Here is an 18784-nt window from a genome sequence, read left to right as displayed (position 1 = left end):
TGTGTCAACCTGTTACCATATTAAGACATTGGGAGCACATTCAGTAGAAAAAGTGTTCAGATATCCCTCAGATCATCCACATGTAGGTTTCCATGGTTGAGGTAAATGTTGGGATTGTTCCTTTGGTGGTGGGGGAGGGGGGAGCCAGTTTTCTTACCCATCCTAGTCTGTATGTTATTTACATCCATTTATCATATTAGCTCATCATCAATGGGACATTAAATTATAACCTTCCTTCATCCTCAAGCACATCTGCATCTACATGTACATACTAGGTGGTTATAATTAAAGTGCAGCTACCCATAGAGGTTCAGCTTGGGCAGTAATTATCATATTGCAGTGAAACTTGGTAGATATTGTAGTGGATTAATGCGGAACTGATATACACCAGAAAAAAATGGTTCCAATTTTCGTCACCAGGTGCAAATCTGGCACTGTGAATGCAAAAAATATGTATAGAAATGTTTTCAAAAGTCATGAATTAGGAATGGGACATGGGCAGAAAGTGTCAAATAACTGAGAAAGGCATAATGTTGATATTATTATTACCTTCCACTTACACAATTTGCTCAATATGAGTACCAGAGACATCGACAAAATGCTGCATCTGCAAAACGGTGTGATCAGCAGTTGCTTCCAGCAGTTCCAGTGGAATCTAAGCAATGTGTTACTGAATACTGGCCTTCATATCAGGTAGAGACCAAAACATGTCCCTGGTAACCATCTTCTTTTAGATATACCCAGAGCCAAATGTCATGTGGATTCAGTTCAAATTGTCTTGCAGGCCTTGCATTTGGAAAACCTGTGGAGGTAACACGTTCATGGAAGGTTGCATTAAGTAGATTTTTCACTGGGTGAGCAACATGAGTAATTGCCCCATTTTGCATGAAAACAGTGGTTCCCACACAGTTGTGTTCTTAGTAAGTAGGAATCACATGCTGCACAAGGTCTCAATAACATGCAGATGTCACGGTGCACCTGGCAGTCCCTCTGGGTGTCTTCAAAGAAGAACAGACAAGAATAAAGGTGCTTGTGAATCCACACCATGCAGCCACGTAAGTTGAGGGTAGTGGCTCTTCATGCTTAATACATGGTTCAACAGTACCCTAAATCCAACAGGTCTGTGTATTCTCTGCACCCTGTAGTGTAAAATGTGCCAGATAACTCCATAGAATATTGCCTGGCCACATGCCACCAACTTCAATCCCTGCCAGAAACCGAAGAGCAAATTCAGAATGTTGCTGTGGATCATGAGTTTTCAGTTACTGCACCGTTTGGGTCTTGTATGAGTACCGTTGTAAAATAGACTGTAAAACTTTTTTGTCCTGTTGACAATGGGATGGACAGTTCTTGTGACACTGCACAAACACTAGCTCTGTCCGGGGCACATGCTTCATGGTCAGTTACAGCTACAGCAACCGCGTCAGTAACTTCCACCAGAATTGGATGCCTTCCTCTTCCAGGTGCCACACCAAGCTCACGTATGTTTTTGAATTTCATTATCATCTTCTTTAAATCATTGAATGACATTTAGCCCCTCCTCAGACCTTTCAATTGGTGATACTATCTCAATGCAGCACTATAATTGCTGCCATTCACTAACAGTGCATGGTCTGTCTTCTTGATAGCTACATTGCTCACCCACATTATGGCTTGTCAATTGACAGCGTGGACGTCATACCATCATATAAACAGTGTACAGTGCTAGATATGCAGCTGGTCACCACAATTGAAACTAAAGTTTTTGTCCAGCAGAAATTGGTTCATATTCATGCATTAGCATATCTGCCATGTTTTGCTGCTATACGATAATTACAGTCCAGGCTGGACCTCCATGAATAGTTGCACTTTATAACCATCCGGACATATTCTGCAAGCCACCTTATTGTGCATGGTGAGGGTACCTTGTACCGCTAAGAGTCATTTCCTTTCCTATTCCATATGTCAATGAAATGAGGGGAAAGATTGTCTCATTTCTCTTATCTTCGTGGTTCTTCCATGAAATGTATATTGGTGGCAGTTTAATCATACTATAGTCAGCTTCAACTGCCAGTTCTCTAAATTTTCTCAATATTGTTTAATGAAAAGCCTCCAGGTATTCCCATTTTAGTTTACGAAGCATTACCGTAGTACTCACGGGTTTATCGAAACTATCAGTTAATTTCCCTGGGGTACTCCTGACGATACCCTTGTGTCTGATGAAAACTTGATGTTAAGGATAACATATCTGGGTTCATTATTTAAGAAGTCTTAGAGCCACTCGTATATCTGAGAACCTAATCCATATTGTATCTTCATGAAGAGTCTGCAGTGGGGCACCATGGCAAATGCTCTCTGGAAATCTAGGAATCTGGAATATGCCTGTTGCCCTTCATCCACAGAGTGCAGGATACCGTGTGAGAAAATGGCAAGCTGAATTTCACATGAATGGCGCTTTCTATATCCGTGCTGATTTGTGGACGGAAGCTCTTCCATCCCAAGAAAATGTATTGTATTCAAACTCAGAATATGTTTAAGAATTCTGCTGGGAACCAATGTTAAGGATATTGGTCTGCAATTTTCTAGGTTCATTCTTTTACCCTTCTTACATACAAGAACATCTGCACTTTTTTCTGTCACTTGGGACCTTGCACTGAGCACTAAATTCATGATAAATGCAAGATACGTAAGGGGCAAACGCCATAGAGTACTCTCTGTAAAATTGAATTGGTATTTTATCCAGACCTGGTCACTTATTTGTTTTCAGCACTTTCAGTTGCTTCTCTATCCTTATTACTGTGTCCTCCATACGGGAGTCTGTGCAATGCTCAAATGACAGTATGTTTTTATGATTCTCCTGCAGGAATGATTTCTTAAAGGCAAAATTTAAAACTGCATATCTCCTTTTGCTCTATTCTACTGCCACAGCAGATGGGTTATCGAGCGAATGGATAGAAGCCTTCAACACACTTAGCAATTTTATGTAGGACCAGATTTTCTCTGGTTCTCAGCTAGAGCCTTTGCTAAGGTATGGTGATAGTTGTTGTATGCTTCACACATCAGTCTTCTCAAAGATACATGAATTTCTACTAACTTTTGCCTATTGTCATTTGAGAGTTCTCTTTTGAAGCTAGATTGCAACAGTTGTTTCATCATCATTTTCGAAGTTTTGTTATTAGACCAAAGTGGATCTCTTCTGTCAATCCACTTACTGGGCACACACGTCCCAGAGCACAATTTACAATCTGTTTAAACTTTGCCCATAATTCCTCTACATCCATCATATTGGAAGTAAATGATGTAAATTCACTGTCTAAGTGGGATATTAACAATTGCTCATCTGCTCTTTCTAGCAAAAATACTTATACCAGTAGTCTTACGGATTTCTTGTTGCAATGATACCATGATCACTAATCTCTGTCTCTATACTGACACTGTTGGCAGGGTCAGGCCTGTTTGCAGCTACAAGGTCTGAAATATTTCCATTGCATGTGGGCTGTTGAACTAGCTGCTCAAAACAGTTTTCGGGAAATGTGTTCAAAACTATTTCACAAATCGTCCATCTGTACCACCTGCAGTAAATCCATAGACAGTAATTCTCTACCCAGTAGGTTAAAGTTGCTTCCAACTAATACTGTGCTACTGAGTGTAGACTTTCATTGAATGATTCTGAAACTGTAATGGTAGAGTCGGGTGGCCAGTAAAAACATCCGTTAATTGACTCCAGTTCACCTAGGCCTCTTACTTGGATCTAGGGAACTTTACAGTCTGACTTAATTTTGACTTCAATAGACACAATATTTTTGTCAATTGCCCTCCTATTGCATCTAATCTGTCTTTTCAGGATACATTCCATGTCTTGCTAAATATATATGAGTTTTCTACCTCAGGTTTCAGCCAGCACTCAGTTCTGAGAATAATTTCAGCATGAGTACTTTCCTGGAATGCTGTAAATGTAAGACCTTTTCACAAATTATACTGCAATTTACTGTTAAAATTTTGACAGTCAAAGTTTCTTTACTTTCTGGGTGATCTGATTTTGCTTTCTGCATCTCGACTGGCATGCTTTCATCAGTAGACCTCAAACTATCACCTATTGTTAAAAAAAAAAGTTGCCGTACTGCATGCAAATATTTTTGCTATCCTTGTGTGGTTGCAGTTTCGTTTTGGACTGTGTTGTCCTGTATACGTGCTATAGCCAACAGTTGAGCTTGCAGTTCATGTATGCCCAGGCTATTATTTTATTTGAGATGTCACTCTGTTTTGTGTGTTGGGTTTATCATTTGTATTATAAAAGCTTTGCCGCAGCTAAGTTTTATCAATGTTTTCCCAGGAATACAGCAATGAGCCACTAATGACAGTGTGTTTTTCCAACGAGAGGCTTCACTAACTACATATCTCCTTAGGATAAAACCATAGTTTTCTTTTATTTGAGATCCTGCTTATTTTTAAGATGTTGACACCATTGTGTGTATCATCTTGCCTGCTCTTTTACAAATATTGTGTGTCCTGTAGAATTACCTATCATGGTCTGAAAGGCTGCTGTGGTGTAGATAAGTTCTCTGAAGATTATTTTTAGAATTTGTCTGCCTTCATTTTCTTTTTTTCCTCTTTTTTCCAGCATGCATAAATGTAATATAGTGAAAATATGCTGATCTTTCTCCACAGGGAAGATATCATATGTGGTGAGCCAGAATATTGATGGGCTACACATGCGATCGGGTTTGCCACGTTCCCACATATCTGAGCTACATGGAAATGTTTTTGTGGAACGATGTGATAGATGTGAACGTCAGGTTGTCCTTGCTGCCCCTAGTGCTACTGTAGGCCAGAAGAAGTCTGGAAGAGATTGCAAATGGGGAAGAGGTGGGCGCATTTGTCGTGGACAAATGCGTGACACAATTCTTGATTGGGAGCATGGCCTGCCAGATGACGAGTTGGCACTCGCTGACTATCACTCTTGGTAAGATTGTTGTTACATAAACACCTGAGGTTGCTTTAAATTTAGAAATTTATCGAAGTTTAATAGAAGTGCTTACAGTTTAAATTGTCTTGATAGTCATTGGCCCCTTATCTGTTTCTGGTGTTATATGTGTGATATTTTTTATGTAGTATTAGTGGTGATATCTATCATTTTCAATAACTGTAAGGTAATAACGTTTGTAGTAACATAGTTAATATTTTGCAAAAGAACTGTTACAAATGGTACATCAATTTAGAAGAAATGAAATAACTGATGCACTACTTTATTTTAGTTTGAAGATTCTGTTCTCTATACAACTCTGTAGCAAATAAGTTAACCTAATCTCAGTCTCTGCTGCATACCAGTTGAAACACTGACAACAAACAAAATCTTCCTTTAAAAAATATTTGTTAACTAAGCAATGTCATAAATTGTGTATATGGGTTTCTCAAATTAAATAAGAATCAATAGCAAGTTGTTCTCGGTTGATAAAATTTGGCCTAAAGTAAAAATTGTTATATTTTGTTGAACTTGTTAAATAAAGTATAATAATGATGATGGTGGTGATTATTAAAATTAAATATTCTCATAGTAGAAAAGTGCGGAAACCGTCATAGAATAGAAATGTTTGACAGTGACAAGAATACCAATGCTTTTTTTGTGTGGGATATTGGGAATCACTTTTTGCGTGTATGGCTAGGTTGCTGAACTGACAGTAGTAATTGTGACTTATTTTCCTATTACAAAGAAGGAGCAGCTGCTTTTGAAACTCCTGTTGTGATTTTAACATGGGTGGAATTAGAACAGTCAAGAACTGCAGTAAGGGTATGTCATTAAATTGTGGTCAGACCTGTCAAATCAGGCAAGAGATTTAAAAGATACTGCAAATATGCTAGCTTTGACAGCAGTTACATAAGTGGACTGATTGCATTTGCAGATACAGTAGTGTGTTTTTTTGCCGTAAGTAGTGACTCAAGGAGAATTATAGAAGACAAGTGTAGTAATACATTTCATGAACTTGAAGGATCTTCCATAGTGTATTTACTGCTAAAATAGTACCTATCAAGAAATCTTAAAATAAAAGTAAACAATATAACAACTAGAATAAGAATGGTAATAAGATATTTAGATGTATTCCTAGGTAAACATCATAACCTCACACGTCATATAGGCATAAAAACAAGTCAAAGATGATGCACAAAATTGTAAATTGGAAATAGTTTTAATTTGAAAACAATCAGGCCATACCATCAGTCTAATTTGTCTCTCTTGTAGATATGGTGTGAGAATATGGGTCCATGAATTAAAGATTGTGAAGCTTAAGTCAAGAGTTTTACTGAGATTGACATGCACCTTTTGTGCAACCTTTATGATGCATTGTTGGTAATTTTGGAAATATGCTCATTAAACCTGGGCATTGAGAAAAGAGGAGTCGTGTATTGATGAGAGATAAGCCTTTGGAACAGAAATACATAGGATACTTGGAACTGGCATGAGTACAAAAAATTATATAATTATATCATTTTACAATTATGGAAAAACGAAATAAATTTCCAACACAGGCAAAACAACACACAATTTTCTCCCTAATGTCAGGAAGTGATTAAGATTCCTTAACCATCTGAACAGACTGATGTATTGCCTGACTGTTTGTCGTCTGTATGCTACATATCTGTATTTATTTATTTATTTGGTGAACTACACTTGAATCTGCAGCAGTGTAAGCATTGCAGAGTACAAATTGTAAGTGTGTGCACTCTATGAAGAACCAGTGAGTCATGGGCAGGAGGTGACGAATGAGTCACCCTGGTGCATCTTGCATCTTTGGTGATACTACAGCAACAGTATCCAGGAAGGCCAAGGAAGACTTCACGAGTCATTCAGGCGCATGTCAGCGTGGTGCCATCACTACTGTCTTCAACATATGAAGAAAAAGCAGCCGAGTTCAGTGGCCACTAGATAAAACAGCCTTCAAGACTATCCACTACATTAGTGTAAGTAATTACAGAAGTATGTCAGTGAATCACGAAATCGATGTCCACATTGGAAAAGTTGCTGATATGCTGCCATATTGCCTTGGTGTCCAGCAAATAATGGCTGTTGAGCAGGATAGTTTCAGGGCACATCTGTTAGCAGAAACAACCTACAGTTGTTAATAATTGGACAGATAAAAAAATCCACTCACTAAGCAGCGGCAGGAGAAAACACATTTAAAAGTGAAAGAAAATGTGCAAGCTTTCAGAGCCAGTAGCTCCTTCCTCTACAGAAGGGTTGAAAGAGAAGGAAGATGGATGAAGAAAAAGGATTAGTGAGGCGTAGGAAGTGGAGAGGGTTACAAAAAAGTTTCCCAGAACCCCGAGTTGGGAGACACTTACCAGATAGGATGAGAAGACAAGTCTGATTGTTGGGGACTTCACTGCATATTTGAAAACCTGAGAGCTTAAAGGTGAAAGTTAGAGTAATAAACAAGACTGAGATTACAAGGACAAAACATCATGCTAGAGTTAATAAGAGTGGAAAGCTAAGTGCCCTGTACATCATGGATGGTGCCATGAGTGGAAAAAAATGGACAGAAAATAGAAGGCATAGGGAATGAATAAAGGAATAGTTACTGAGAAGAAATGCTCAGACAGAAGAAATTCATGTAAATTAAGGCGAGGTGGGTGCCCAGAACCAAGGAAGTGTTGTAACTCTGGTTCCCATGTCCAGAGTTCTGAGAAATTGGTGTCAGGGGGAAGAATCCGGATGATGTGTGGTGAAACAGGTAATGAGGTCACAACTGTCATGTTGCAGAGCAAGCTCTGCAACAGAATATTGTATGTTGCTAGTATGCACCCTCTAAGCCCCTTCATCCTAATTGATAATGTGGTGATATTTATTCCAATGTAAAAGGCCAAACGGTGTTCACATAACAGCTGGTACATGACATGTCATTTCACAGGTGGCCCTCCCTTTGATAGTATGTGTTTTGCCAATTACAGGGCTGTATATTTGGTAGTAGGAGAACGCATATGGCAAGTCTTACAGCGGGAATGGTCACAGGGTTGGGAATCGTAGGGTATGGAAATAAGTGCAGAATGAGCATAGGTTCTGACCAAGAATATTGTTTAGATTTATTAGGCTCGCAAAGAAAAGATGAGCCTGATAAAAAATAACAAGAAATGAATAGTATTCATAGAAGCAGTAGTACTAGTAGCTGGATAATAAGTTCAGTTTTTGATGCTAATTTGGAGTGGTAGAATATATACTTTTTATTATGCACTGAGGTGACAAGTCATTTGGTAGCAATACGCTTGTATACAGATGGTGGTAGTATCACATAGACAAGATATAAAAGAGCAGTACATTGGCGGAGCTGTCATTTGTATTCAGGTGATTCATGTGAAAAGATTTCCGAAATGATTATGGCCGCACGGCAGGAATTAACAGACTTTGAACACAGGATGGTAGTTGGAGCTACACAGATGAGACAGTCCATTTCAAAAATCATTAGGGAATTCAGTGTACTGAGAGCCACAGTGTCAAGAGGGTGCCGAGAATACCGTATTTGAGACATTATCTCCCACTACGGACAATGCAGTGGCCAACAGCCTTCACTTAATGGCTGAGAACTGCAGTGTTTGCATAGATTTGTCAGTGTTATGCAACACTGTGTGAAATAGCCATAGAAATCAATGTGAGATGTACAACAAATGTATCCATTAGAATAGTACAATGAAATTTGGTGTTAATAGACTATGGCAGCAGACAACCGACATGAATGCCTTTGTTAACAGCACGACATTGCCTTCAGTGCCTCTCGTGGGCTTGTGATCATATCAGTTGGACTCTAGACACTAGGAAAACCCTGGCGTGGTCAGATAAGTCCCAATTTCAGTTGGTAAGAGCTGATGGTAGGATTACAGTGTGGCACAGATCCCACAAAGCCATAGAGCCAAGTTGTCTACAAGGCACGGTGCAAATTGGTGGTGACTCTATAATGGTGTGGACTGTGTTTGCATGGAATGGATTGGGTCCTCTGGTCCAACTGAACTGATCATTGACTGGGAATGGTTATGTTCCACTACTTGGAGACTATTTACAGCCACTCTTGGACGTCATGTTCCCAAATAATTGTGAAATTTTTATGGCTGATAATGCGCCATATTACGAAGCCACAGATGTTCACTATTGGCTTGAAGAACATTCTGTGCAGGGAATGTAGGAAGAAAGCATAGATTGTCTTCAATCAGAAAAATTCCCAACAATTAGTAATAAAATGATATTTATTAAATATGAAGAAATACTCAACTTAAATGATACTTCTTCTTGTGAAATGTCCAGCACAATTAGATGTTTAATAATAAGTCCTCTAAAATATTAAAGTCCTTTCACTGTGACTGAGTGATGCCCATGTAGAATCCAGAGCTGGACGACTAAGAGGTCGAAGTCTCGAAGGTGATGGACGAACACTGCAGCTTGTAGACTTGTCGGTAACTGGAGATTGTACACAACTCAGCACAAACCAATTGCTATCCACACATGTGAGGCCCATGTTTTGGCAGCTCCGGCCCCTGGCGGACCTCGGTATAGTTTATACTGCCAACCCATACAGCTGCTGCCCTACGAGTGTTTCAAGTGCAACTTATTGATTGTGGTGTGGTACTCTCTGAAGTTGTGAGTACTGTCACCATACACCTCCCTCCCCAAATCAAAGCACTACCGTAGGAGAACTATGTGGAGAATGTTGGTGGGGAGGAGGTGGGGGGGGGGGGCACTGCTGCCAGATGTAGATGAGGAAACTGGCAGTGGAACTGTGGTGGATGGTGACCACCAGCCCGCACACCGACATTCGTCATGTGAACATGAGGAAACTGTGGTGTCACCGCCAGATACCACACTTGCTAGGTGGTAGCCTTTAAATCGGCCGCAGTCCGTTAGTATACGTCGGACCCGTGTGTCACCACTCTGTGATTGCAGACCGAGCGCCGCCACACGGCAGGTCTAGTCTAAGAGAGACTCCCTAGCACTCGCCCCAGTTGGACAGCCAACTTTGCTAGTGATGGCTCACTGTATACATATGCTCTCATTTGCCGAGACAACAGTTTAGCATAGCCTTCAGCTACGTCATTTGCTACGATCTAGCAAGGCACCATATTCAGTTACTATTCTGAGCAGATAATATTGTGAATCATGTACCGTCAAGAGCGATGTTCATCATTAATGGATTAAAGTTAAGTATCAAACTAATTACGTCCGCTTTCTGAATTCTAATTCCTTGTCATGTTCCAGACCTCACGTCAGTATAGTCCTTCACTCCTCACACCAGCCTGCGTGAGCTAAAACGCATGCATTTCGGCCTCCACTAGTAACACAGTGTTGGCTCTTCTGCCAACACAACAGAAACATCCACTGGGAAACCATCGGCAGGGTGCACACCCCTGGCAGGTCTTCTGGGGCGCCAGGAGGCTAGGTGTCCCTGGAGGTTGTCAGCAACAGAGATATTGTCTACATGTACAGGTCCATGGGGGCTGTGTCGTCCGGCAACAGCACGTCCACTTTCATGTGGGCCAGCAGTGGAGATGTTGGTGCCACTGGTGAAGGCTACTTGAAGGCGTGTGGAGGTGACTGCACCCTGGAGGAGGAGGAGGAGGAGGATGGGGGGGGGGGGGGGGTGGACAGGCTGGAGGAGATGCCTTGAAGCCCTGTGGCTCTAAGGTCGACTTAGTGAACTGCTAAAGGCCAGAATGGTGATCGGCTGTAATCTGTGGAAGGAAATCTCACAGCAGTATCACCATAATCTTCCTACGAGTGAGGCCTCAACTGGTTCTGGTGCCGGCGACAGATGTGACCAGAAGCCGATGCAACATTGTAATGTGCCCGACCATGAACGACGACCACAGTGCACGGCTCCCAGGCACGTCGCTGATTGTATACATGGAAGTACACCTTGTCAGACTCTGTGGACTTTGAAACTACTGAGGAGATGGCATAGTACGGCGATACAATAAACTCAAAATAATACCACGAGGACATCCATGTAGAAGCTCTGTGGGCTTGCCATTAGGAGACGCTTCCTCATTGCTTTATGGTGAAAAAGGTACCTTAGTCAATTACTTGATTCCATTGAGGGAACAAAACTGTTGAAATTCTGCCGAAGTGACTTCAGGTCCATTGTCAGAAACAATCACTTTCGGTAATCCATCTAACAAAAAATAGTCTCCAGTGCACGAAGGGTGCTCATTGATCTTGTGGAGTGCATAGGGACAGAGAATGGAAATCTACTGTACGCATCCACTACAGTCGTCCATCTCGCATTCTGGAATGGCCCACAAAATTCAATATGAATACATTCCCGTGGAACAGTAGGATGAGGTCAATTGAAACACCATTGCCAAAGCACTACAAAATTCTCAAAACACGCACGACAGTGCACAGTGATGCATTTAATCTGCTTATCAAGTCCAAATCAATTACAGAGTTGTGAGTGAGCTGTTTGGTCTTGACCAGACCCCAATGTCCCATGTGGAGCTGGCATAAAACAGAAGCTTGACACTCGTGAGAAACTAAGACTTGAGTATGTCCATTTGGTGAGTGAACCAGAATAATGCCTTGCTGTATTGACTATGCCTGACGTTGCCAAAAGTAACGGCAAACAACAGGATCTGTGATCTCAAATCTGTGGGTTGGCCATCCACGTTGGATGAATTTAGAAAGCCATTTCAGTTGTAGATCACATGCAGTGGCTGAAGCAACGATCTGAACATTGATCAGGAAGAACAGCAATGTTTCGAGTTCAGACTAATCCAGTTGACAACAAGAATCTTCCAATTAATCAAAAACTAGGTCTTCACTTACTGGCAGGCGTGAAAATGTATCTGCGTTTTCATGCTTAGTGGTAGGCGTATAGACAATATCATTATTATAATTGGAAGACTTAATGCCCAATGTTGAAGTTTCTGAGCTGTGCAGTCCAATATATTCTTGGATGGATGAAACAAAGAAGTCAATGGCTTGTGGTCAGTGATTACAATAAACCGTCTTCCATAGAGATACTGGTGAAATTTAGACACACCAAAGATGATAGCCAGAGCCTCCTTCTTTATCTGGCTGTAATTACATTGAGTCCCAGTAAGTAACTTGGATGGGAACACAATGGGTCATTCTGAGGAGCCCACTTTGTGTGACAACACTGCCACTATGCCAACATTAGGAGCGTCCATTGCAAGGGTAAGTGGCTTCACCAGATTGACAGGCATGAGGCATGGGTCACTGAGAAGTGCATCCTTAAGTTTTTTAAAAGTGCATTGACATTTCCTTGTCCATTGAATGGCCCATGCTCCTGCTGATGGCAATGGTGCGGAGCAGGGATTTGAGCTGGGTTGAGGATGAATTTAATGTAATAAGACAACTTCTGCTAAACAGTCTGTAGCTTAGTCACACTCTTTGGCACTGTTAGCCAACGAATAGTGTCCAAATGCTTTTGAGCTGGGCAAATGCCTGATTTATCAATCACATGGCCCAAATATTCCAACTCAGGAACAAAAATTACACACTTGTCACAATTACATTTAAGACCAGCTGAAGCCAAAACAGTAAAGAAATTTCTGAGGCTTTCAGGTGATCCTCAGGCGATGTTCCTGAAATGAAAATATCATCCAAATATGTGGCACAACATGGAACCTTACACAATAAATGGTCTAATTACTTTTGAAATAATGCAGAAGCAGAAGAGCTGCGGTATATAAATGTTGAAAACAAAAGAGGCCAATGTGAGTAGTGTTCACCATAAACTGTTGGGTTTCTTCATCCACTGGTATCTGGAGGAAGGCATCCTTTCGATCAGTTTTGGAGAAATATGTACCAGATTGAAGTTTGTCAATGAGATCTTCAGGATGAGGCAGAGGAAAAGTGTCAAATGCGGTCTGGACATTTATAGTAGATTTGAAATCCACACAAATTATAATGTCTCCATTAGGTTTGTTTATTACAATGAGAGGTGACACCCACTGACTTGCAGTAATAGGCTGCAAAATACAAATGCCTTGTAAGCAACGTAGCTCTGTTGCTACTTTGTCATGAATTGTGTGAGGGACAGAGCATGCTCTATAAAACTTGGACATGCATCTTGGCAAATAGTAATATGTGCAGCATAATCTAAAATTTTAAATTCATCACATAATACATTAAAGGAAACAAAAGAAAAATTCGGAGTAGGTATTAAAATTCATGGAGAAGAAGTAAAAACTTTGAGGTTCGCCGATGACATTGTAATTCTGTCAGAGACAGCAAAGGACTTGGGAGAGCTGTTGAACGGAATGGACAGTGTCTTGAAAGGAGGATATAAGATGAACATCAACAAAAGCAAAACGAGGATAATGGAATGTAGTCAAATTAAATCGGGTGATGCTGAGGGGATTAGATTAGGAAATGAGACACTTAAAGTAGTAAAGGAGTTTTGCTATTTAGGGAGTAAAATAACTGATGATGGTCGAAGTAGAGAGGATATAAAATGTAGACTGGCAATGGCAAGGAAATCGTTTCTGAAGAAGAGAAATTTGTTAACATCGAGTATAGATTTAAGTGTCAGGAAGTCGTTTCTGAAAGTATTTGTATGGAGTGTAGCCGTGTATGGAAGTGAAACATGGACGATAACCAGTTTGGACAAGAAGAGAATAGAAGCTTTCAAAATGTGGTGCTACAGAAGAATGCTGAAGATAAGGTGGGTAGATCACGTAACTAATGAGGAGGTATTGAATAGGATTGGGGAGAAGAGAAGTTTGTGGCACAACTTGACTAGAAGAAGGGATCGGTTGGTAGGACATATTTTGAGGCATCAAGGGATTACAAATTTAGCATTGGAGGGCAGCGTGGAGGGTAAAAATCGTAGAGGGAGACCAAGAGATCAATACACTAAGCAGATTCAGAAGGATGTAGGTTGCAGTAGGTACTGGGAGATGAAGAAGCTTGCACAGGATAGAGTAGCATGGAGAGCTGCATCAAACCAGTCTCAGGACTGAAGACCACAACAACAACAAGACATTAACATCAGTAAAAGATGTGTGAGAAGCCAGGTGTTGCACATTGTCCTGTATTTTCTGTCCAAAGAGATCAAAGGCATCCAAAGTGAAAATGCTCTGACTTGAAGCTGCGTGGAGGACAGTAAATGCCGCTGTCTTTTTTTTAAGTAGCATTTAAGACATATATTCCTAAAAGTCAAGTTTAGCATGATCATAAGTCGTCACACATGTATTTGAAGGGAGCAGTCGTGGACTGCCAAGCAGTTTGTAAGTATTTTGATTAAGTAATGTAAGAGATCCGCCTATGCCCAGTTGAAATTATACATTGTGCTGCCCCGTATTCAGAGAAACAGGTACCAAAAACTTCTTCTAGTCAGGATGTGTCATAGATTTCTGTGCTCATCATTTTGGTTCAGTACCTCCTCATTAGTTATTCTCTCTACCCAACTAATATTCAGCATTCTTCTACAGCACCAGATTTCAAAAGCTTCTATTCTCTTTTTATTGTCCACACTTCATTTTTATACAGGGCAACACTCCAAATACCCTCAAAAAAGACTTCCTAGCATTTAAATTTACATTCTGTGTTAACAGAGTTCTCTTTTACAGAAATACTTTCCTTGCCATTTTCACTTTGCATTTTATATCCTCTCATCTTTCGCCATTATTCGTTATTTTGCTTCCCAAGTAGCAAAACTCACCTACTACTTTTAATGTCTCATATCCTGATCTAGTTTCCTCAGATCGACTGATTTAATTCGACCGTGTAACCTACCCCATGTTTTACTTTTGTTGAGGTTCATCTCATAACCTCTTTTCAAGACATTGTCCATTCCATTTAACTTATAAGTACTATGCCATCTCTGACAGAATTAGTTTGTCATCAACAACCCTCCAATTTATTATTTCTTTTCCTTGAGCTTCAATTCCCTTTCCATATTTCTCAATTGTTTCCTTCACAGCTTTTAATGATTGAATAACTAGATATCATGAGAGATAGACCTACTAGTATAAATGGTGTTGTCACTAGAAAAGCAGAAGTAGCAAAATGCGTTGGTCAGGAGAGCTCAGTGACTTCAGACATACGCCTAGGATAGGGAACAATCCTGTCTCGATCCTTCCTCGACTGCTATTTCCCTTTCATGTATTTTGACACATTAAACTGCAGTCTGGTTTTTGTACAAGTTATAGATAATCTATTGCTTCCTATATTTTATACCCGCTACCTTCAAAGTTACATAGGTTGTAGTCTAGTCAACTCCACCAAAATCTTTCTCTACATCTGCAAACGTAATAAAAATATGTTTACCTGTCTTTAATCTATCTACTGAGACAAGTCACATGGTCGTTATTGCCTTGTTTGTTCCTACATTTCTGTGAAACCCAAACGGATCTTCCCTGAAGTCATTGTGTACCAGTGTTTCCATTCTTCTGGAAAAATTCATTTCAGTATTTTCCATTCACGACTTCTTAAACTGTTAATTTGATAATCACATCTGTCAGAACCTGCCTCTTGTGGAATTGGAATTATTACATATTTCCTGAAGTCTGAGGGTGTTTCACCTGCCTCGCATATCCTGCACAACAGATGGAACAGTATTGTCATACCTGGCTCTCCCAAGGCTCTCTGTTATTCTGCAGGAACACCCTCTACTCTAGGGACCTTGTTTCGACTTGGGTCTTCCAGTGCTCTGACCTTCTCTCTCTCTCTCTCTCTCTCTCTCTCTCTCTCTCTCTCTCCGCTCCCCCCCCCCCCCCCCCAGTGTAGTGACAACTATACAGTTAAACACCCCACAATACTTATTTATGGACACCAAAGTACAAGCACTGCTTAACAGTTGATCCGATTAGAGTAATCTGAACAAAGTCCAGTCATAAATCGAAGCACAGAGAACAAATACATAATCGTCACGGTGCAGCTACCAACGTGAAGCATGTAGCTTGGGCTGCAATCTAAGTAAGTCACTGTACTTCCAATGGATGCCATTTGGCACACTGTGAGCTTCAGCACTTACATCTGTGTTGCAGACTCTCTACAGGGAAGCAGGTGCTGTTCCTAACAGATGATTCTGGAATGGACGTCATGGGCTAGCAGATGAGTCTTGATGGCATAGCGTGGTGAGATCGTGGAACCTACATTCAACTTGAGCAGCTTTAGAAGATTGAAACAGCCCAGGTGGATTTTTTATACAGGTGACATTCAATGACAAGACCATGTTCGAAGTTACTGAGCTCTTGTGACCAACCTATTTTGCTGCTTCTGCTTTTTCTACTGACAGCACCATTCTCCTCACCTCCTTTTATACTAACAGGTCTATCTCTCATGATATATGGTTGTCAGTTCCACATTACAATACTTTTGACCAGATAGTGTGTCTAAATTTTGACTTGTCCGTATCCCTTTTCGAATCTCTAACCTATCTGCCCACTTAACCTGTGGCATTTTTAATCAGTCCTGAGACAGCAAATGTATGCAGTCCACTCCAGTGGATAATCCCTACTGGTACTGTGCCATGTATGCATTTGCAGCCTCAGAACTGGTTAAAAAAGCAACATTAACAGCTGTCCACTGCAGTGAACAACTGCACCACAAGCGTAAGGCACATGACATTCCACACTCCAACTTGTAGAACACCACTTTTGTTTTCCCTGGTGGTGACCCTCCTGCATAGTCCTCACCTGGAGATCTGAGTAGGAACCATGTTATCTCCAAAATATTTTATCCAAAAGTCAAACTGTATAGCTGCATGTCCTCAGGAAAAATAATTTAAAACAGATTATGCATATGATGTTTGCTAAGGAGGTCAGGACCACAATGATCTCAGGACTTCTCAACATGTGCTGAATTTATGCAATCATGGCCAAGTGGCAACCAACCATCTGAGTTGTGAAGTTATCTATGCTTAGGGTTGATAAAAATAAAATCAAGGGCCCCCTTTCAATGCCACAAATCCAATTTGCAGATTTCATCAGTATCACAGGATGAATTTTAATAGCTGCAGTCAATTCTAAGTTTTGGGTCCCGGAGATCAAGAGTGCTATCAGTTTTTCAAACTACATGCCATGTAAATACTGTCAATCTCTTCTAATTCATTCTGTCAGTTTTCAGAGGGATTACACACACTGTTTCTCACACACTAACGTAAGTATGTTACACACTGTCATATCACACACTACAGTTCAGAGCCCTCATGCAGCAAAGGGTTGCAAGTTGCATCAGTGAAGTGGGAAAGTTGACCGAGTAATATTCATTACATGTAATACCTCAACCAGTATTCAGAACAGAATTAAAAAATGGAGGCATTACTGTTCAGCAAGCCTTCATAATTAACAGAAGGTTCATTGAAAGTATTGTCTTCATTCATCAACTATCTCTAGAATAGATTTACTGTTGGGTTAGTTATGTGTGAGCAAACATGTTCCCCCAGGCTGAACGTGTGTTCATTCTTGAAATGTAAGAATAGAAGCAGAAGTAATGAATTAAAATTTGTGCCAAGGCTGGGACTTTAACCCGGGTCTCCTGCCTACTTGACATAAGTGTTGTCCACACCACCATCCTGGCATTGTGTCTAACACAGCTACGTGATAGGACTGTTGATATTTTTAGAAATATTGGGAGTCCGATATATCAGTATTTCAAAAAATATCATTATCGGCTCTCAATATATTGACAAAAAGTATCGACATATCGACAGACGTAAATACCGACATACCTACCTATAAAAATAACGGCTGCGCATTGTAAATACAGGGTGTTTCAGGAGCAATGGTAAATATTTTAGGAGATGGTAGGATAGAGAAATTGCAATAGAAATGCCATATAACATGTGTCCAATTCTCATTGAGTACAGAGATACAGCTGAGTTCAGTGTATTTACATTTTGTGTGTTGGTACACCAGTTTCTATAGGTCGCTGTGGGTGTGCTTATCAAATGTCAGCAGTAGAGTGTTGATGTTCATGTTGTGAAGTTGTGCTTTAGTTTCCATTGAAGTTTTATTGTGATTTGTTGGCCAAGTCTATTGGACCGTAGCACGTAAACATGTCTCACATATTTACACATGCTGAATATGCCAGTATGGTATTTCTGTATGGGTTTTGTAATGGAAATGCCACTACTACATGTAGAAAATATGGCGTACTATTTCGTAACCGCAGACTACCAGAGTCAAGAGTGTTTACTTGTGTATTCAACACACTGTGTGACACTGGTACAGTACCCAGCAGTCATATTGCATCTGAACCTGTAAATGTACAACTGTGGATGAAGTAGAAGACATTATACAGTCGGTAGAACATAGTCCTTCAACAAGCTTACATAGAATTTCTCCACGTATCAGTGTTCCACATACAAGAGTATGGTGGACATTACATATGCACGGGTTTCATCCATATCATTTGCAGCTCATTCAACGTCTTTGATCAGAGATGAAGATAGACGATTGGAATTTTGTCATTGGATACTTGAAAATCGCCAGGTAATTCCATTTTTACTTTTCACTGATGAAGCCACTTTCACTCATGACGGCATCAATAACACTTGTAATTCACATCATTAGTCTGAAGAAAACCCATCTTCCATTGTGGAGACACATTTTCAAATCACTTCTCTGTAAAAGTGGTTTGATAGACAATCAGTTAATTGGGCATATTTTGTTACCACGTCGTCTTAAAGGACCCTCTTATCTACACTTTATTGAAAATGAGCTTCCAGCATTATTGGGAGAGATTCCTCTGGCTACAAGAATGTATGTGTTAATTGAGATTGATGAGGCTCCTGTACATTGTAGTCGTCAGGTGAGACATCATCCAAACCTAACATTCCCCGGAAGATGGATCGGTAGA

The 18784-nt window shown here is 40.4% G+C and overlaps 1 protein-coding gene across 2 annotated transcripts in view; it reads left to right on the top strand.

The window, feature by feature from the left end:
• Positions 1-18784, top strand: part of LOC126198588 (NAD-dependent protein deacetylase Sirt6) — a 93132-nt gene that overhangs the window by 56360 nt on the left and 17988 nt on the right. For both annotated transcript variants that reach the window (XM_049935037.1, XM_049935036.1), the window contains exon 4: positions 4648-4942. In XM_049935037.1, coding sequence (XP_049790994.1) covers positions 4648-4942 — 295 coding nt within the window. The remainder of the gene's footprint in view (positions 1-4647; positions 4943-18784) is intronic.

The sequence above is a fragment of the Schistocerca nitens genome, chromosome 8, assembly GCF_023898315.1.
Source record: "Schistocerca nitens isolate TAMUIC-IGC-003100 chromosome 8, iqSchNite1.1, whole genome shotgun sequence".
In the NCBI taxonomy this organism is placed as follows: domain Eukaryota; kingdom Metazoa; phylum Arthropoda; class Insecta; order Orthoptera; family Acrididae; genus Schistocerca; species Schistocerca nitens.
Note: the sequence above shows the minus strand (reverse complement) of the source record. Positions and strands in the feature narration are given on the sequence as shown.